At 39.0% G+C, this 21782-nt stretch overlaps 1 protein-coding gene across 1 annotated transcript in view; it reads left to right on the top strand.

Moving 5' to 3' along the window:
• cacna1bb (calcium channel, voltage-dependent, N type, alpha 1B subunit, b) overlaps positions 1-21782 on the top strand; it is a 220402-nt gene that overhangs the window by 162486 nt on the left and 36134 nt on the right. Inside the window, exons 26-35 of the mRNA XM_085279031.1 lie at positions 28-134; positions 2612-2623; positions 5221-5241; positions 10479-10575; positions 13691-13851; positions 13974-14111; positions 15397-15598; positions 16084-16248; positions 19339-19449; positions 21104-21187. Coding sequence (XP_085135157.1) covers positions 28-134; positions 2612-2623; positions 5221-5241; positions 10479-10575; positions 13691-13851; positions 13974-14111; positions 15397-15598; positions 16084-16248; positions 19339-19449; positions 21104-21187 — 1098 coding nt within the window. The remainder of the gene's footprint in view (positions 1-27; positions 135-2611; positions 2624-5220; positions 5242-10478; positions 10576-13690; positions 13852-13973; positions 14112-15396; positions 15599-16083; positions 16249-19338; positions 19450-21103; positions 21188-21782) is intronic.

Consider the following 21782-nt stretch of genomic DNA (forward strand, 5'->3'; position numbering starts at 1 on the left):
TAATTCCATCACTCTCTGCGACTCCAGATGATTGACCTGGGACTGCTTCTCCACCCTGGCTCTTATTTCCGTGACCTGTGGAATATTCTGGACTTCATCGTGGTCAGCGGAGCTCTGGTGGCCTTTGCCTGCTCGTGAGTCAACTTTCCCTTGAATTTTTTTCTGTTCATTATTTTATCATCCCAGCGGTGCTTGAATATAATGTACACCAACCACATAACAAGATGTGGAAACCATCATCATTAAAACGCCAAATGGTTTGTTTTGTTGCCTCCTCTCAACTATCCAGTGGACGAGCATTATGAATTTTAATGTGCTCGTCTTATTGTTTTCCCATGAATTCCAAGACTTTTGTGTTGCCCAGCGGTTATTTTGCTGCCATGATTATGTTACATAAAGTCTTCACAGCCCCTCCCTGCTAGTTGGCTAATAGGTCATGCACAATTTGGCTGATAGGTTTAAGGCTCAGGTGGAGACAGAAGGACAGGATTTTCCCATGACTGTCAGGCTCTAGCTGCCATCTAGTTGGTACTTTGGATTTAATGCCTTATACAGAATCTGCTTTTTGAATATTCGTTTTCTTCTTAGTGGAGTAGAAGTTCGAACATAGTATGGATCATAGACTGTATATAAAACACTGCATCAACTTATTTACATTGTGCATGAGTTATATATGAATGAGTTTAGGGAAGGTAACAATGTTTACACACATCTTTTCTATACATTCTGTAAAATGTTTATGTCATTTGCTAGTTTTACGTCTTATTTAATATTGTCAAGTATTTATTTTAAATATATGGTCGGATTGATGATAAAGAAGGCCATTACCATCTTGTCATAGACAATTCACTAGAATGCTCATGTTTAGGCTTCAAAACAATGGCGTAAACCATTAGGTGATAACATGGTGGCCATGTTTTGTCCATTTTTTATATACAGTCAATGGCATGGTTATAAGAACCACACTGTTTACAGTGTTGTGAGAAAGTATTTGCCCCCTTCCTGATTTCCAAATTTTTGCACATTTGTACATGTTTCAGATAATCAAATAAATTTTAATTGCGAATAACCCCACGTAATTACAAAATTCATTTTTCTGTTTTTTCAGATGATTTCATTTATGAATGGGAAAGTTATCCAAACCTACCTGGCCCCATGTGAAAAAGTAACCTGAAATCAAGTGTTTATGTGGCAATGAGTTTTTCATTTGCTGTGGAGGAATTTTGGCTCACTCTTCTTTGCTGAATTGTTTTGATTCAGCCACTTTGGAGGGTTTTCGAGCATAAACGGCCTGTTTAATGTCATGCCAAAGCACAACAATTTGATTGAAGTCCAGACTTTGATTAGTCCACTCCAAAACCTCCTTTTCTTGTCTGGATTTTTTTTTGAGCCGTTCAGATGTGGACTCACTGAATATCCCAAGTTAACTTGAGTTACAACGCTTGTCTCGTCAGTCCACAGAATATTTTGTCAAAAGTCTTGGACACCATCAAGATGTTTTCTGTCAAATGTGAAATGAGCTTTTGTGTTCTTGTTGGCTAGCAGTGGTTTTCTCCTTGAACACTCCCATGGGTTTTTCCCAGTATCTATCTTATTTTTAAATTATGAACTCTGACCTTAACTGACGCGAGTCCTGCGGTTCTTTAGATATTGTTCTGGGTTGTTTTGTGGCCTCCTTGATAAGTCATCAATGCACTCTTGAAGTACTTTTGATAGGCTGGTCACTCCTGAAGGTTCAGCACTGTTATAAGTTTTCTCCATTTGTGGATAATGGGTTTCAGCGTGATTCGCTGGAGCTCTAAAGCCTTAGAAATGGCTTTGTGACCCATTCCAGAGTTATAGATGTCAATGACTTTGTTTCTCAGCTGTTTCTTTCAGCTGTGCCACGATGTGATGTGGTTAATCACAGAAAGATTCATGATTTAGCAAGTGGGACACTTTTTTTCACATAGAGCCAGTTAGGTTTGCATAGCTTTCCCTCCCTTAATCAATGAAATAATAGAAATGTAAAAACTAAATTTTGCATTTACTTGGGTTATTTTTATTTAATACAAAAATTTAGGTAAAAGAAGAAACTCTAGAAAGGCGCCAGATTTTTTTCATTGCATTTTTTTTTATTGTATAACCTGCCCTTAGATACTGTGGTGTAAGTCAAAATTAAATCCCCACTTGCACTGTAATCTGAGTGGATTTGACTCCTTATTGGTGAGCATTCTTACTGGTATCAGTAGACTTATTCTTGTTACCTGTATTTCAGTATATCTCAGTATACAACTGGTTTGGAAATCATGTAAATAAATGTTTTCCACAGCCAGAGGAGTTCTGGGTCTCTTGAGAAAGCTGGTGATCACACATTTCGTTTTGAACAATGTTTTCAGGGTTTTTTTGCCACTATTTCACACACTGACTGAAACTCTCCACAGTTGCTTGTCACGTGTGTTTTTCTTTGTAACGCTTTCTGTCTCTGATTTCTCTTTTTCCCTTTTTTTTTCTTTTGCCAGCACTAGGTTGATGCTTGTCTCTGTCTTTTATCTGTTGCTGACTCTTTCTCTGTATTCTCTCTGTCACTTTTTCTCTTTCTTCTTTGTTTTCTGGCTTGGATTGCTTTCAGGAGCCTTATGGGGTAATGCCTGCTCTTTCTGTCAGTCTGTCTGTTTATTCATGTGCATATCTGCCCGTTTGAATCACTTTTTCTCCACCTTAGCTCGTGGTATTTTCAGCAAGGTGTTGTTTTTTGTCTTCTCACAGCTAAATGTTTTGCACAAATGTCATATTTTGTTACTTTCTATTTTTATCATCGCCACCACAGTCACGATTAAAGACATTGCATTTCCTCTGTTTGTGTTATGTAACTATGTTGTGTTACATCTGTATTCGGGTTACATAAGAGCAATTACCCGTTTTCCATTTATTGGACATATTTTATGTGTGTTAGAAGCTACAATGTACACAGTGCACAGTGGACCAGTGCTGAGATTGAACAAAACACTGCTTCAAAAACATATCAGACGTTTGAGCTTTCATAGGGTGATTCAGGTCATTATGAACACAAAGAAACTGAATGATGCTGCTTATAATAACGACGCAAATAAATAAAAGAGCTAAATAAAAACTATTAAACAGAGTGAATAATAGATGAAGGATTTTCTTACCAATAATGCACAGTTAATGATATTCAGGAGTTATCAAATTGAACCCCTTCATCCCTCCATTCAGCTTTCACTTGCTGTCTGGCATTTTGTTTCTCCCGTCAGCTCTGTAATCAACTCTCATTCACACCAATCAACCATGTAAGAGGCTCCATTCACAGCACCAGGTCTAATGGATAGATGTGATACCTGACAACCTACATTTTATTTTTATTTAGATCTTATTTTCATACTTAATCTAAACACAGGAAAAGGAAGGCAAGTTGTAAACCTGTTACCCAAACTGTCTGTTTTGAAACATCCAACACAGTTACTGCTTTGTGTTTTTGAAGGCGCTTACTTTAGGATTAATGTCTAGATATAAAAGGATTTTATATATTAATATTGTGTTTCAACTGAAAGGTCAAAATTTATTTAAAAACTGCTAATCATTTATTTAAGCTCAGTTTTTAAAACCTTAGGATGTAACTACAGCCCAGCCCATGCAGCAGTATATGAATGACTAACCTCGTATTGTGGATGGATTATCTCAGTTGTTCTCCTGGCTGAAGTTTGGTCTTTTTACAGCATCCTGCCATGCGATTACATTTGTTCCTGACCACCGAGAACACTCACGTTAACTTTTATCGAGTGGAAAAAAAGTTAGCTGTTTATATTATGCTAACATAGCTGTGTCGCTAGTGGTCACGTAGCACATCATTATATACCAGCTAGCCAAACTTCAGTAACCCTACAAATGTCACTGCTGTTTAGTTTTCTGTCTTCGTTTATGCTGGAAGTGATAACAGAGCTGTATGTTTTAATTTGTTTCCAAAACCCCGCAGTCAGGACATGCTATATTGTATTTAGATAGAAGCTAGCGAGCTAACTTCCTGCTAACTTCTAACTCCGTTAAATGTCATAAATTCCGTTTTCATGGATGCCTGGATGTTAAACTCAATTGTTACACCTGGTAGAGCAGAACGCTGATCATTTTATTAAAGATGAAAGACTTTAGACAGTTTTTCAACTCTCAGTAATGCCATAGTGATCGTTTGACCTGCAGCGGAGTTTAGGCCCAGACACGGCAAGTGACGTCAGACTTAACGACCGGATTGCTTGTTTTTAGTCTTATTTAATACTGTATGATGCTAAGTTTGAAAATTATGGCACTCACTATTAGTAAAAAGGACAATAAAGCTTTAGTAATTGAATAATTACTAGTTTTTGAGCGAGAGATGCTCAGCTCTCAGACAGGTCCACAGCTTGATTATCACTTTCAAGCGAGATGGCTACGGCAAAACCGCTCTGCTTGAGGCTTCAAAACAGTAGTCCACAAACTAATGGGTGATGGTACTGTTGCTACATGCGTCTTTTATATACAATTTGTGGAGAGCAAGCTAACATGTAGCCACTAATCAGCCACAGCTTAAAAATGATAAAACTGTCAAACAATTGTATTCACAGAAAATGTAAAACTCAAAGACACATATTTACAAAATGTTTTTAATTTGCTTCAGAAATGGTTAAATGCAAATACCAGTATAACACTCTGTAACATTATTACCTTTATTATTATGTTGCATTTTCTACTAATTTTCTAAAATATTTTCCGCAGCAGTAGTAATGCACCACATGATCAGAGTATAGCTACATTGGTGTCTTGGCTCCATACCCATGATCTTCAGCATACTAAAACACTGCAATGTAACAGAATTACTGTAGGACCACATTTCTTAACTCCAGAGTATATGTAGTCAGTCATGACATTATAATCATCTTCATGTCATCAGTTTGATTTTCCCTCATATTCAGTATCCACAAACACTATTTCTTCCAAATATTTTATCCAGCTTATCTTGCTTTAAAAGGGTGTTTACTTTAAATTTACTTAAAAGTCACTTTTTTGTCTCTTATCTTTGCTTTCTTTTGATGTGTTTTGAAGTTTGAACCACCAAAATTGTCACTATATCTTCACGCCTGGGTGATATCTGTGTAAAGTGTTTATTTTGCTCTGTCTTGCTTTACATGCTGCTGTCTGTCTTTGTGTATTGTCTGCGTGCATATGCTTATCATTTCTTTTCCCCATCAGATCACAACAAAGCGTGGCCAGGTGGGAATTGTCAGTATCTACTTTTTTGTTTTTAACCCCTCGTACCCTTTTGCCCTCCTCCTGTGAAACACAGAACATTCCTCTTAGCAGCCTTCGAGGTTTACGTTGTCGCCCTTCATCCCAAAGTGCTTGGGATGTGACTCCCTTCCCTCCTCGCTTTCCCTCCCTTTTATAAACCTTTTCTCCTGTCCCAGTATTGGGACATCAAGACAAAAAGGAAACATTGGGAGCTCTCCCTCATAGCTTTCAGAAGTTAATCAACACACAGACGGGGATTTGGGCTGCAGGAATCTGAAACTCAGGTTATCAGTTGTATCAAAGCTTAACTCCTTACCTATCCTCTCAGTTTTCTCTTTTAATCATGACTAAAGTCAATTTAATTGGTTAAATGTCCAAGAGATTACCAACCTCCACCTTCATCTCTTCTTCTTTATGCCTATGGAATTAGAGGGCAGCCAATAAAGGATTATAGCTTCTCTCATGAATTCACCTTAAAAAAATTTTTTAATTTGTTCCTCACAGCCTGTCGTGTTTGTAAGGAAACTCACAATAGACATCTGTTTTTCTCTGTTAAAAGAGAGTTTTTGCTTTGTTAATATTTGTTTTTGAAAAAGACAGAATTTTAGAGTATGCCATATTTTTAACCTTTTAAAAATGTTTCTGAATAAATGGAAGTAGCGGATCGGGCTACACTGGGTGAAGAGTGTGTTAACAGTGTCCTCTTGCAATGTTGTAGATTTGAAAATACTCCCATTAGTAGAAATCAAAGAGGAAAATGGAGAAAATATGCAAACCAGCTGCTGCTATGCACTAGAGGCTCTAAATGAACACTAGAAAGGCTGACCTATGATACGGATTGTGTTGGAGATATTTTTTAAAATGTGATTTTGACCTGCATTTTCAGCTTTTGCTAATAGTCAAAGAAAACCTTCACTATTACCATTAAAATGGGAAATTAATAAGCCAAACATACATTATACAAAATTCCTCAAGAACTTTGAATCCTCTGTAAATTTTGAAACAGAGAGCAGGAGCTTTGCGCATCCGATTTTGCTGATGCAGCTTTAGACGTCAGATGTTACGAGTCTGAACAGGAAATCTTCTCTTTCATGAGCGAGCAGCGGCTACAGAAGTTAAGCTACTCCAGATGACCTCATGTGTGGCTGCTGAATACGTTGCAATCACCGCTGATGTGTGCTGCATTGACATGAAAAACAAACTCCCCGCCCGTGCGCTTCTGAAAGCTATTGGGAGACTGTTCTTGCCATCTCAATGTGTTGAGGTCCTTAAAAAGCAGGACTGGCATTGACTTCGCAAATTGCATGCCAGAGTATCCAAGTTATACAAGCATGAGAGCCGCATGCCGTTTTGTTAGATTTTTTTATTGAGAATTTGAAAGGTCCCCGGGGCCAGATTTTTTTGGAACCATGCTTCTCTCCGGTTTGAGTTCTGTCCTTCCCTCGCCAGTCACCACATATTAAAAAAATAGCCATGTTCATTATTCTGGTGGGTTTCTCTGAGTCCCCTAGTACCTAATAACAATCCTTTCTTTTTAATGAGACCCTGTAAAGCGCTGACATACTGACCTGGGTCTGTGCGAGTGTGTCTGTGCTTGTCCAGCTACCTTAATGAGGACCATTTTCACTTTGGGAGCATTAGAGCAAGAACAATCTGTAGAGGAACTTTTTGTCCTGTCCTCACTTCTCCAAAGGTCTTTTAAGGTTGGGTTTTAGGGTTGCTGAGAGGTTTAGACACAGTTAGGGTGGTAAAAATAGGTAAGCACACTATGAGCCAGGAAAAGGTATTGAAGAAGGCATTACTGTATGTTAAAACTTTGTAGCTTTGTTTCTACATTTTCTTTTTGTTTGCCTGTATCTTATTTTTATTCTTGCTGCAAGACTAATTCTAATGTGCCAAGAGGCTAGCCTCCAGGTAATGACCCAAAAAGAAGACACAAGAGGGAAGGATTGTGCTTTAAATTTAATGTGTATTTTTTGGAAATATGCCTTTTACTATTGCAGGTCGAGGACATCTTAGGCTAGTATGCTAATGTTAAAAGCTTGTGATATGCTGTTGGGTATCTCGAACTAATAAACTTTCCAGACAGGAATAAACCAAAAGTTTGAGTTCTTTACAGAACTCTTCATATAAAATGCACTCACCTGCCACTTTGTTAGGTATACCTGTTCAACTTCTAAATAAGTAACTATTCAGCCAATCACATGGCAATGACTCAGTGCATTGAGGGGTGTAGACATGATTGATACAACCTGCTAAACTTCAAACCAAGCATCAGAATGGGGGAAAATGTGATTTAAGTGACTGATCAACAGATATAATGAATGCTTATCTACTGGGATTTTACCATGCAGGCAGGGTTTACAGAGAATATTCTGGAAAAGATTAAATCTCCAGTGAACAGTAGTTTTCTGAGCAAAAATGCCTTATTGGTGTCAAAGGTCAGGGGAGAATGGCCACACTGCTACCAGGTTATAGAAAAGAAAGAGTAACACAAATATCCAGTTGTTACAACCAAGCAATGCAGAACAAGTTGATGCTTAAAGTACATGGGCTCCATGAGCAGAAGAACGCACCGCGGTAAATATAGTCTCAGGAAACTGAGACTATATATCCAAACGTTAGGCTGCTGGTGGTGTAACGGTGTGGGGGGATATCTTCTTGGTACCTTTTTTTTTTTTACACTTTACCAATTAAACACCACAGCCTACCCGAGTAATTTTGCTGACATTGTCCATGCCTTCTTGAGCACACACAGTGGTCAACAGGATAACACTCCATGTCACAAAACTCACATCATCTCCAACTGGTTTCTTGAACATTACACTGTACTGTACTCAAGTGGTCCTCTACAGCAGCGGTCCCCAACCCCCGGGCCTCAGACCGGTACCGGTCCGTGAGTCGTTTGGTACCGGGCCGCGAGAGTTGAGGCTCAGGTGTGAAATGTATGGTTTTCAGGGTTTTTATCGGTTTTCAGCGTTATTTTGTTATCGTTTTTATCATTAACTCGGTTTTCCTGGGTCTTTTCACGTGTGTTATGAATAAATATTCTTTTTTCGGTACCAATACTAGTTTTATTTTGTTGTATTTATCCGCGACACCTCCGTGAAAATATTGTCGGGCATAAACCGGTCCGTGCCGCAAAAAAGGTTGGGGACCGCTGCTCTACAGCCACCAGATTACAATCCAGTAGAGCTTCTTTGGGATGTGGTAGAACAGGAGATATGCATGATGGATATACAGTTGACACCCACAATGCGTGTCACTAATTAATAAAAAATCCTTCACACTCAAACTATCCTTGGCCAGTGTCACTCTGTGAATGATGGCTCGACTGTATGTCATTATCATGATGGCTAGTTTTTAAACCCCCATACTTACTTCCCATAAATAGTGAGCAAAACGTGCAACGTCTGCAGTGACAGCAGTGGTTCCTGCAAAGAAACTGCCTCCTGCACCTGCGGCAGATTCTTTGTGCATTTACTGTAAAAATGTATGATTTTGTGTGTTATTAAACAGAAACAATGCTAATTTGTATTGTGGAAGAAGCATCGAAGGAAGCAATACCTGGAACAATTCACTACCAGACATAGTCCTTCAATGAAAACTTGAAGTATGGAATGAAAAGGGTGTAATTTCACTGTTGTGTGAATAGCTTTTGTTGTGGATTTTGAAGATGGAAAAAACAGACCAAAGGAAAGATTAAAGGAAAAGAAAACAAGAACAAAGGGAAAGAAAATGAAAAGAGGCTTGAAAAGGGGTTTGGAAGAAAATACATTATAACAGGAAACAGAAAAATAAACAGAAAATACACTGAAGCATGTAACAAACAAACAAAAAAGGAGGTCAGAATCTTCAAAGAAAGAAAATATTGAATGTCAGGAAGGTGTGGAGGGAAGGGATGACTGAATGATGGAATGAAGAAGCGGAGGGAGGGCAATAAGGAAGGAAAAAGGAAAAGGATTAAGAAAGGAAGGCAGGAAAGAAAGGAAGTGGTTTTAGAAACAAGATCAGGACAATGGGAAAAGATAATAGAAGGAAATAAGTTTAGAAGGAAGGAAAAAATAAAGATGGAAAGATAGAATAAGGAAAAGAAAGAATTAAGAAAGCTGGGGATGGACTACAACAAGGGGGAGAGAAGAAGGGGAGGAAGGAAGGAAAAGAAAAAGCGATGAAAGGAAGGATACGAGGTTTGGAAGAAAGAAAGGGCAGCAGGTTTCAGGGAAACAAGGAAGGAGGGGTGTTAGGACAAGGAAGGTAGAAAAGAAGATTTGAAGAAAAGAGGCATAGTAAGGAGTTATACTGGGAGGAAAGAAGGGCATTAAGAGAAGGGAGAGGAGGGAAAGACAACAAGGAAGAAGAATAAGTGAGAAAGGGAAGAAAGGTAGGAAGGGAAAGAAGCATCAATGAAAAGACAAAAAGGATGAAATAAAAGGAAGAAAGGAAGTAGATATAGAAACAAGGAGAGGAAGGAATGATGAAAAGACAGGAGGATAAGAAGGAAAGAAGGAAGGGGGAAGGTAGAAAGGAAACATGTCTTCCCAATGTGATGTTTATGTAAAGTTTGGTCAGAAGGTTCCTTTGTAAGTGCGCATGCGCCATTAGCGTGCTGCCTGCTGTAACCCCTAATTTCCTTCGGGATTAATAAAATATTCTGATTCTGAAATAAGGAAGAAAGGCAGAGAAATAGATAGGAAGGAAAGGAGCTAAGGAAAAAGGAAGGAAAACTAGGAAGGAAGATGTGGGAACAGAAAAGAGAACATAATGAGTCTGTAAAGGTTCTCAGTCATCCAGGTCACCGTAGTCAAAGGTGACCTGGATGACTGAGAAAAGCGTCAAAGTCCAGACGCTTTTCTTTGCAAGCTCCTTTGAGAACATAATGAGATTCACACATCTTAAAAGATGCGTGAAGTTGTAGGAATGAAAGAAAAAAAAACAATAAAAAGAAAACAAAGCAGCCAAAGGGAAGATCAGAAAAAAGGAAAAGAAAGGGAGTAATTACAAAAGTATCTCGATAAGAAGAGAAGACTGGTGAAGCATGTTTCTGTAGAATAACATACCTCACTCACATGCATGTGTTCTACTAACAGAATATATGCATCCTACAATATAAACCTGGTGAAGTGCAGTCAGTTCTTGTTAATGCAGCCTGAGTTGAAAGGGTTTAGAGTGTCATTGCACTACATCACCCAGACTAACTGTACTCTCAATCTGCACAGAGGGACAAAAGGCAAGGACATCAACACTATCAAGTCCCTGAGGGTCCTCCGGGTCCTGCGGCCACTCAAGACCATTAAACGGCTGCCCAAACTGAAGGTACGGTAATCAAATCTGTCACAGATCGTTCTGTAAGTCTGTAAGAAAAACCAAAAACCCACAGAGCACCCAAACAGTCCCGATCCGCCACAATATGAAACAGGAAAATACCACCGTGTAATCCATTTATTTCAACAAAGCAACTGTATTCTAAATACCACCTTTTTAAACGGTAACTGTAACGGAATACAGTTACTCATATTTTGTATTTTAAATACGTAACGGCGGTACATGTATTCCGTTACTCCCCAACACTGTAGATAGACCTGCCACCGCACAGTTTAAACCGTTCTGAACATCGAAAGTCTACAAGAATCAGTGGAACAACACAACTAACACATTTGAATCCTGGTTTGTCTGTTGATCAGCTTGCTCTATTCAGCACTTCATGCCTCCTACTTATACACCCCTGACACATTCGTGCACACAATCGAGAGGCAGTCAAAGTCTCCAGAAACCTACTCTACCATATCAGACATGAAAAGTTTGATTTTTGCTTGATTTTTTGCTTAGATACTGAATTTTATATTCTGTGTCTTACACGCCTACAGTAGGCGAGTACTTGGTTCTCGAAGGAGTTTTGTGGCAATTAACAATGAAACACATACTTAATGCACTGTAACACATTACACTGATGATTTCTCATTGTTTAGCCAATGTTTTATGACTTATGCAATATATTTAATCATTTGGACGTGATTGCTGCATTTGCAGTGTTAATAGTTTGGCTTATTTGGTGCTCACTTAGCTGTCAGCCTTGAGCTGGCAGCTATTCCTCTTTTGTTTGTGATGAATTGGCAATTATTTCAAATTGAGTTTGCAGAAACTGGGTTACCGCAGAAGTGAAGTCTGTTCTTCTCTATTTGTCTTCCATCTTCATTAAAATATGTTTAAATTGTGTGTTTCTAAAAAAGAAAAAAGAAAATCACTTAATTTAAAGAAAAAAAGGTGGTGTTTTTTTATGTGGATTTACAAAAACTCCTAGGATTACATGTCCTCATTATTGGAGGTGTTGTGCTAATTATACTGAGCTTATGGAGAATTGATTACTGCAGAGAGTTTTGAAGATCTTTAAAATCAATAGTTAGAATTTATATAATATATTACCATGATGCAGCTATTATAAAGATATATATTATAAAGAATTACACTGGGAGCACAATGCTGTATAGAATCCTGTTTTCCTCAATTGTTGTCTCAGACACAGAAATGACAGCTTTCCTCTGCTGTGTGGACAAAAGTATATGTCAAAAGAGGAGAGATCTGATTGGGCTAATAAAAGTGAGATGATTGAGACAGATCGAAGGTGGCAGACAGACGCCCATCCAAAGCTCTTCTTGGATACTTAGGGAGAGTGGTTTGACAGGACAGGCTGGTTAAAGTACCTCTGTCTTCACTCTGGTTTAAGAGCAGCCTCGATGGGAGTCACTCAAGTAGCAGATATTCACTGGTTACATTGCATACATGTCAGAATGGATCGACAAAGCACTTCATCTCTCAAAGAGATCCCAGCATAAGCTGACAGAGATAGTGACAGGCACAGACTGCTGTTTGCAGGTGGGAGATGGGAAAGATATCTGGGTTTAGAACAAGGCTGACTGTGTCCGCAAAGTGGCCCTTCTAGATCAGCGGTCCCCAACCCCCGGGCCTCAGACCAGTACCGGTCCGTGAGTCGTTTGGTACCGGGCCGCGAGAGTTGAGGCTCAGGTGTGAAATGTATAGTTTTCAAGGGTTTTATCGGTTTTCAGCGTTATTTTGTTATCGTTTTTATCATTTACTCGGTTTTCCTTGGTCTTTTCACGTGTGTTATGAATAAATTTTCTTTTTTTCGGTACCGGTACTAGTTTTTTTTCGTTGTATTTATCCGCGACACCTTAAAGGCCGGTCCATGAAAATATTGTCGGGCATAAACCGGTCCGTGGCGCAAAAAAGGTTGGGGACCGCTGGTCTAGATTACAATTGATCCAGATTACTAGTGAGACTACAACAGCTTTTCATTCAGAAACAAAGCCATCTAATAGAAATCGTTGGTTTATGAATATAGTCTTTGTTTAAAGTGAATATGTCAGCATTACAAACAGAATTGAAATGTCATCCCAGTAGTGTGAATTTGTTTAGGTGATGTCTAGCAGACAGCTAGCAACTGTATCGTCCCCGTTTCTGCACCAACCTGCCCGTCAAAGCTGCTACATCTCTAATAATGCATCATTTTGAACTGTAAAATAATGTTTCAGCTGCTTCCTTATTCACAAGGGTTCACCACACAGGGTTTTTATACCAGGTGTCCTTCCTGATGCAACCTTACCCCTGTGGCGACCCCTTGTGGTTAAGCCAAAAATAGCACAACTTTAAATATTTATAAAATTTAAATTGTTTCATGAAGGAGTAAATAAAATATAGAAATAAAAACAGTTTTTTAGAATCAGCCTGTAAACATGTATTGTTCCTTTAAAGTCGGGCATTTTAACAGAGTCTCTGTGCACTGACTGTCTTTCGGAGGCAGCCTCAAGTGGCCATGAGAGGTACTGCATGTTGCTTGCCACTTTTGTGATGACTGGAGGTTACAGTCGGGAAGATACACATAAATACCTTACTATTAATTCAATCCAATTAGTTTAATTTCTATTCTATTCTCTTTATATAGTATCAATTTAAAAAAAACTGCATGCATTATGCTGTAAAGACCCTACAATGTTAGAATGAAATCGCAACAATCACATGACTCCCTATGAGCAAGCACTTGACAACAGTGGGAAGGAAAAACTCCCTTTTAACAGGAAGAAACCTCTCACAGAGGCAGCCATACAACGTAAAACACACAGAGAGTGAAAAGAGCCCTAATAATATGCTTTGTCAGAAAGGAAAGCTTGAAAGTTGTCTCGAGGTTGTCCGAATGCAAACTGGGAGCTGGTTCCATAATAAGGGGCCTGAAAGCTGAAGGCTCTGCCTCCCATTCTACTTTCAAATACTCTAGGAGTCACAAGTAGGCCTTGAGCCTGAGAGCAAAGCACTCTGTTAGGATAATAAGGTACTGTGAGGTCTTTAGATGTGACAGGCCTGATTAGTCAAGAACTTTACAGTTCTGTGTGTGTGTGCTTGTGTGTGTGTTTCTCAGGCTGTATTCGACTGCGTTGTAAACTCTCTGAAGAACGTCCTCAACATCCTCATCGTCTACATCCTCTTCATGTTCATCTTCGCTGTGATTGCTGTTCAGCTCTTTAAGGGGAAATTTTTCTACTGCAGTGACGAGTCCAAGACCCTGGAGAAAGACTGCAGGTACGTTTATATTACTGTTTTTATTACTGTTGTCTATTCTAACTACATCTTCCTCCTCCACTTTTTTTCTCCTTTTTTTGTCACATCTTTTCAACTAATTCTGTCTGCCTTCTTGCTTTCAGGGGTCAGTTTTTGGACTATGACAGGGATGAAGTAACGGCGAAGCCCAGAGTGTGGAAGAAGTATGAGTTTCACTATGATAACGTGCTGTGGGCTTTTCTAACACTCTTCACCGTCTCCACTGGAGAGGGCTGGCCAGTGTAAGTCAGGACGGCCTGCATATCATTTTCAGTAGCACCTAGATGGAGGTCCAAGTGGTTTTTTATCATTAAAGATATGAAACTAATAAATCTGATTAATTGGTGCAGAAAGAAATATTGCTCACATTTTTAGCTGACAATAAGTGCTTGAGTGTTGGAAACATTCGTGACTTTTTCAAGTTAAAATTTCCATTGGTGATTCATCCTGAAAGGCACTCATCACACCTGGAGCCAGATTGTACTGTGCAGTTTAAATTACCTGATTTATCCCAGATGTAATTACTGTGCATTCTGTTAATATGCAATCAAGTTTCATTGCATAGATGTCAGTCTGTCATTCTGTGCCTAGAGGTAGAAACGCAAAATAATGTTGCCGTGGGGGTCTAAGTGTTAACGCCTTTGCTTGAGCTGAAGTACCACAAGCAGATTCATCGTTGTCTCTGTCAAAGGTCGTTGATGCCTGTTTGCTTTTTGGCATTTCATGTACTTACCTGAAAATGAAAAGTAGATTGCTAAACTGAGTGAGCTTGTCATGACAGCTGAAAATCACAGACTTTCTAACAAGCTGTGACAGCTCAGTAAGACCATAATCACAAGGAAGGACTCTTGATTGGTTTTATGCTAGTACATTGCACCTGTAGATACTGCAATATGAGTGATAGAGACACAGCCTTATAGCATTTTGTTCTTAACCTAGAAGCCTTAACCTAAAATGATAATGTATAAAAGAAAAAGAAAAGAAATATTATTAATAAATTAAACAGAAGACGTGGAAGGAACCTCATCTGCTGACTAAAGGGTCACACATTTAAGGGTTGGACATAGGAAGCGCTGATGTTCGGCCGATAACAGATATTCTAAGCTCCAGTTGCCTAGGTAAACCTCCAATGTATTTACCATTTTTCTCATTGGTAGTCACTTCAATCGCTTGCCTCAAAGTGAAGGAAGGTTTTGTTGCTCAAAGTCGCTGAATGTCATTGACTTTCTATGGGTACTATATCCAATTGCTATGGTTACCACATCCAGTTGATTCAGTTGATGTGGATGTGCGTTTAGCCTCTGCTGGTATTGGTCAATTTTTCAAGGTTTCTGGGCGTAATCAGAATATTATCCTTTTCAAGATGGTTCTGTTTTATCTTTAAATGTGAAAATCTCTTCTGTTATTTTTCTTTTGATCCATTGGCCTGCAAGCAACCAAAACCTGCTCAAAATGCGTTGTTTAGTAAAACTTGGGAATAAATCTACATCAGTTTTGAAAATGATTTTAGTCTTTCCTTCTTTTTAGTGTCCTGAAGCACTCTGTGGATGCCACATATGAGGACCAGGGCCCCAGTCCAGGCTTTCGCATGGAGACATCTATCTTTTATGTGGTCTACTTTGTGGTGTTTCCTTTCTTCTTTGTCAACATATTCGTAGCTTTGATTATCATAACTTTTCAGGAGCAGGGAGACAAGGCCATGTCGGAATGTACATTGGAAAAGAATGAGGTGAGAGTGGAAAGTGAAGCACTTTATTGTGGGTTTTTTTTTTTCTTTTTTTGTGGGGGGTGTTCTGGGAAGAAGAAGAAAACACAAATTACAAAGACACTGGTAATTTCTTCAGAGACACTAGCACTCATGCCGATCCTCTTCTAAATGTCTCTTCTATGCAAATCACATTAAACATGACAATTCCCTGCTCTTAAAAAGAAAGCAGCAGGGCTTATCTTCTCACTCCCTTCATCTCTTCTTCACAGGGACTTTGTGAAAACCCTGCTGTTTTTTTTCTATGATGTATTGGCTAGTGATCAGAGAACTTTAATTTGTGGTATCTTCTTTTAACATTACAAAACACTTAGAAAAGCCCGTAGTGGTATGCCAGCTGTTGTTTATTTTAAAAACTTTGAATTCTTCTCTCTGATGAAAGATATAAAGTTGTTGCATCAGAGAGTTTTCTTACCCGATCTGTTTTGTTTTGTCTTTTCAACTCTCAGAGGGCTTGTATTGACTTTGCCATCAATGCCAAGCCGCTGACGAGATACATGCCAGAGAACAAGCAGTCCTTCCAGTACAAAATGTGGAAATTTGTGGTGTCGTCTCCTTTTGAGTATGCCATCATGACTTTGATCGCCCTCAACACCGTCGTGCTGATGATGAAGGTCGGTTTTTTCTCCCACTAATGAGGCATGTGACAGTTCCCTTCAGACACCTCTGAGGCAGAGAAAGTGGTGCATTGGTTCAGCGATAGTTATGGAGTTCCCAATTTGATACAACAGACTGTTGAAATATCAAAAAGGATTACAGGAGATGTTTTTATAAACGACCATTCAATCTTTTACTTTTAAAGGCAATAATGAAAACAACTGTGGTCTGGCATTAAGACGTACTGTTGTTAGCAACTGACTATTGACACTTTACATTACATTACTTTCTAGTTTGAGGCAAAAGAGCTTGTATTTTATCCATTTCCTTTACTCGTCTTCTAATTATTCAGGTAATCCGGGTTATCTCATCTGGTCTGAATGATTTTTTTCTGCCATTATGGAGCCATGGAAACTAACAATGAATCCTGATAAACCCTAAGTTTAGCTCTTGTTCACCTTCAAGGTCGTCTCTTTGGGAAGCTCTGAACTGCATCCTACATGGCTGTAATTTTCAGAAACCTGTCTGGAATGTCCATTCTTTTTTTTCTTTGTATTTTTCTTTTTTTTTTTGCCTTTCCCGTTTGGTTCTTTAGCCATCAAAATTATTGTCTGAAGGCCGAGAAAGATGCCCCAAAAAAGAGAAAACAAGCAAAACGAGGAAACACGATAAACACAGCACCATTGCAATAACCTAGATAAGTGTAAGTAACAGTAAATACTAAATATTGAATGTTCAAGACATGGTTCCTTGATCTTTTGGATATCACAGGTGTTTTCACTCTTTGCCTGGCCCTTCACCCAGGACCATTTTGCTTTGGGAGACACTACCAGGGCTGACTCACTAGAACATGCAAAACCCTCCACCACAATGAGGTGGTGATCAGGGCTGGACTGGCCATCGGGCAGATCACGAGGATGCTTGTGATTTTTCGTTTTTATGGGCCGATGGGGTTTTATTTCTTTTCTTTTTTTAACGGTATAAATGAATGGTGGTGGATTGGCCAGTTGGTCATGATCGACTCTGGGCTGGACCAATTACAGCCGAGGAGGAGGAACCCAGCGGAGGTCGCGCTAAACAACAGCAGCACAGCACGTTTAAGCTTGATCAGCTGTTGTTAGAATTTATTTAATATTAATTTCTAGTATCAGCTGATGTTTGCTGGAGCCACAGCTGTAAAGCTGCTGGTCATGATATAGTTTGGTTATCTGGTGAGAGGGAAACATGAAACCAGGAGATGTCCTTACTGAATCATCAGAGCTGAACAGGTGATGGAGAAACAGGTTTACCTTTTAGGTGACATGGATAAGTTGAAGGGAAGTTATGAACTGTTTCTGAGAGACAAATAACACCAGCATCCTTTTCTACGTAGCTGACAGCTGGTAACTGTGCAGGGGCGGGTCTCGGAAAGTTTTGCCAGGGGGCCAGGTAGGGCATTAACAGGGAAAGGGGGGCACAAAGAAATACTTTTATTTCTTATTCTCATTTAAAATGTCTAGCTTTTAATAAATAATTATCTGAATCTTATAACCAAAGTTTTTATCTAATGTAAAATGTATAGAAATCCATGATTGTATTCAGTAAATATCAAGTCTAGTATATACCCTAGTAAGTTATAGTATTCTTTCCTTTGGGAAGGTACCATCTGTGCAGTCTGCAATTCTGTTGAAGAAAGATGTTGAGTCTATTTAATTACTGGAGAAAAATCATAGATTTCTGTGCATTTGTTTTATACGTGCATTAAATTAAAATCAATTTTGTCAATTAAGCATCGAGGCAGAGGGTACGGGAATAGTTCCCTATTTTTTTTCTTTTCTTTTTTTGCTGGGAGTTGGCAACCCTATTAGTTAGGTATATGTATTTATAAATTAGGTTGTTTTATATTTTTGCTAAGTACTGTTTAGAATACCAGAATAGGGACCATGGCTCAGGGATTGGGAATCGCATCTGTAACCGGAAGGTCGCCGGTTCGATCCCTGGGCTCTCTGTCCTGGTCGTTGTGTCCTTGGGCAAGACACTTTACCCTACTTGCCTACTGGTGTTGGCCAGAGGGGCCGATGGCGCGATATGGCAGCCTCGCTTCTGTCAGTCTGCCCCAGGGCAGCTGTGGCTACAACTGTAGTTTGCCTCCACCAGTGTGTGAATGTGAGAGTGAATGAATAGTGGTATTGTAAAGCGCTTTGGGTGCTTTGAAAAGCGCTATATAAATCCAATCCATTATTATTATTATAAAGGCTTTATGGCTTTTCCTATAATACCATGGTGAGCCGGTCACTAGTCAAAATGCCCAGGCTGATTTTTTGTCCCAGTCCAGCCCTGGTGGTGATTCATGGAGGGAAACGTCAACTAAAAATGTAATTAAAATTTCCATGGAGACAAACTTAGGTGCTAGTGTTGGTGCCATATCACAGTCAATCCTCTGGGTACAAGCTGTTCCTAGTTATGTCCGTCCGTCCCCCCCCCCCCCCCAAAGATCCTGATTATATGGTGATATCATAGAGCAAATATAAACAGAGCAGGACCATAAGAGGGTGATTAAAAAGGCATTTGAGAGGTGCACGACCTCATAGAGGAGATGGTTAGAATCTTGTTATGGGTTGAGTCCTGAAGCGTTTTGTTCCCAGTGAGTTCTATATTCAAAACCAAGCAGCAGCAATAGTTGATCATGTGCAGTCCTATTTTATCTCTATGATGCATGGCTAAAGAGGATTGTGGCGTCTTTATGGCAGTCTTGCATGAACTCTGCAGATACATACAATCCCATTTCAATGTCAGTGAAATCACATGCAGTTGCAATTCAAGCCTTTTCTGATATGTAAGATGTTTAAAATTTAATAAGCCAGACCTGACAGATGCAGATGTCTCTGGTGGGTGGAAGCAGTCCAGAACAGAACAGGAGTGAATAAACATGAATAAAAAGGATCTGCAGTGTTTTGGTGTTGCGTTTACAGCTGTAGTTTTCAGTATCATGTACAGAGGCTGTCTGATCCATGCATTAAGTGTGCAATAAATAACGGGAGTCAATTTTACACACATTTATTGTTAATATAATTAAAGATATTAAAGAGCAGATATTCAGTGTTTCGTGTTTCATCTTCTGCCCTCAGTTCTATGGCGCTCCAGATGTGTACGAGTCCATGCTGAAATACTTAAACATCGTCTTCACAGGCCTCTTCACACTCGAGTGCATCCTCAAAATTATTGCCTTCAATCCACTGGTGAGTTGTCTTTGTAAGTCTGTATACTGTGCTGTACTCTGCCAGCAGCTGTTGATGGTTTTGAAATGTTCCAGTTTACACTTAAAGGGTTAAGTGATTTGGTTCTTCTAAAGGTTGAGTTGATTTCAAGGTATCTTTTAGTCAGTGACAGTCTCACTTTAAGAAGACTGTATGGATCTTCTTAAAGTGCATTCATTTCAGAAAGAGGAAGAGTTAGCTAACAAAAAAAACAAAAGAGGGAGATAAACAGAAGAGTGCACAAAGGAAATAAATCTCTCAATGTGGCGCCGTCTGGCCTCCAGCGAAGCATTTCATCTTAGGCTCTATTCCATTTGCGAGGCCCATTTATTAAATAGCTTTTCTCACACACCACTTACCTCCACCTGTTTAGCTGTTAAGCCCAGATGACTGCACTCACATCTGCCATTATAAATGCTCTGCTGCCACTGTAGCTCTTCAAAAAGCAGCTGCAGGACCTGGCAGCAGCCTCTGCCCCGAGGAACAGGATGACTGACCAGTCTGAAGAGCCTCAGAAGTTATGCAAAAGATGTGCATTTAGCATTTATGTGTGTGAATGTGTGTAATGTAGGCACATATAAAGTTGATTTGTGTGCTCAGGGAGATGGCTAGTCTTTATTCTTTGAAGTGTGCTCATTTGAATACTTTTTGTGTGCCTCAACTTTGTATCTGTGTCTGCAACTTTTTCATATCTAGATCTGTATTAAAATTTGCCCACATATTCGTGCACAGGAGACTCGTTCAAATGAGGCAGTGTAGGGGGATGTTGCTGGAAAATGGATCATAGAATGTCTGCTTGGATTAGATGTCTTAGTATGAATTTGGGAAAATCACAGTGCTGCCAGTCTGGTCAGTTTATTAAAAAGATTAAATTAACTACATAAGAATAAAGGAATAGCTCAATAGTAATAATTTACGTAATCTATAATTAAACAGGTTTTTAAACTGGCATTAGAACTTGGTTTATTGTGGTTAGAGCAGGGAAAATTATATAATAGTCAACTTTGACATATCTATTAAAAGTTCAGTTATGGATTACAATTGTTCACATCTTTTGATAATCCTGAGCTCCCGATTTTTTATTATTAGATTAAAGCTAAATTTAATATCTTATACCTTTGGACCATATTTAGAGTAGAGTGTGGTAAGTCGTCAGTTACATCTAAAAACTGAATGGAGTGCAATGGACAGATACCTCCTTATTAGTGCTAAGCATCAGGGTATTTTCATTTTGTACAATAAATATACACAAATATAACGCAGCACAAACATACGCATACACTGATCAGAATGGAGTGCCCATATTTACTTTACAAATGACACCACAAACAAACACACACACATCCACCTACACAAACGCATTCACATTCACCAGACAGGTCAACCCAGTTAGTTTCATGTTTTATGGTTTTCCATGACATGTGTAAATATTGTTATACTCTCAGTTTATGACTGTGAATGTGAACAAGAGCCAACTTGTAAAGCCCTTTGAATGAAGGCTCTACAGTTTTTCATTTGAATGTACACTTGAAAGGGTGGAAAGCGTTTTAAAAGCAGTTAGTTATGACGAAGACACTGTATAAAATCTTTAAAGGTTAACTATAACATCCACTTTTCTTCTTTCTCTTTCTTTTAGAACTACCTGAAAGAGCCCTGGAATGTGTTTGACTTTGTGACTGTGATTGGAAGCATTACAGACATTTTGTGCACAGAGATAAATGTAAGAGTTACATTTCTCATCGCATGCACCCATGGGTCACTTCCTACATGGGTACAAAAATTCAGTGCTTGCTCATAGCTGTAGGATCACAACGGCAAAGCAGCATGCTGTGACACAGGAAGCAGATTTAGTCCAATCAGGGAAACTGTTATCACAATAATGGACTAATCAAAGTTAATATTTTGCTACAGTGGAAGTGATTTACTCTGGGCATGCAAGCGTTCAAATACTGTTATTATGATTAATCTATTTTCTATTTTTTTTTTTTATGTTTTTGTCTATAAAAAGCCAGAAAAAAAAGTTATGAAAAATACCCACCAAAGCAGCCTGGACTGTCAAAAACTCTGACAACCCAGACTGCTGATTTCACATTTTCTATTATTATTTTATTTTTTGGGGGGGGTGTTGTTGTTCAAAGTTTGAAAGTCCGAAATATCACCAATTCCTCCCAACTGTCAATTACTCATTTAGTTGCTGTTCTGACTTTCGCTAAAATTTGAGCTGCTGTAGCATTAATTTGCATGTGTTTTTGCTTAATGTCAGAATTTTTTTTTCCAGCTTCAAAATCATCAGTGTGGATGTCATGCTTTGCTGT

This window comes from Mchenga conophoros, linkage group LG7 (assembly GCF_057382185.1).
Source record: "Mchenga conophoros isolate Kocher_MC1m ecotype Shallow Benthic linkage group LG7, M_conophoros_male_GT1.1, whole genome shotgun sequence".
In the NCBI taxonomy this organism is placed as follows: Eukaryota; Metazoa; Chordata; class Actinopteri; order Cichliformes; family Cichlidae; genus Mchenga; species Mchenga conophoros.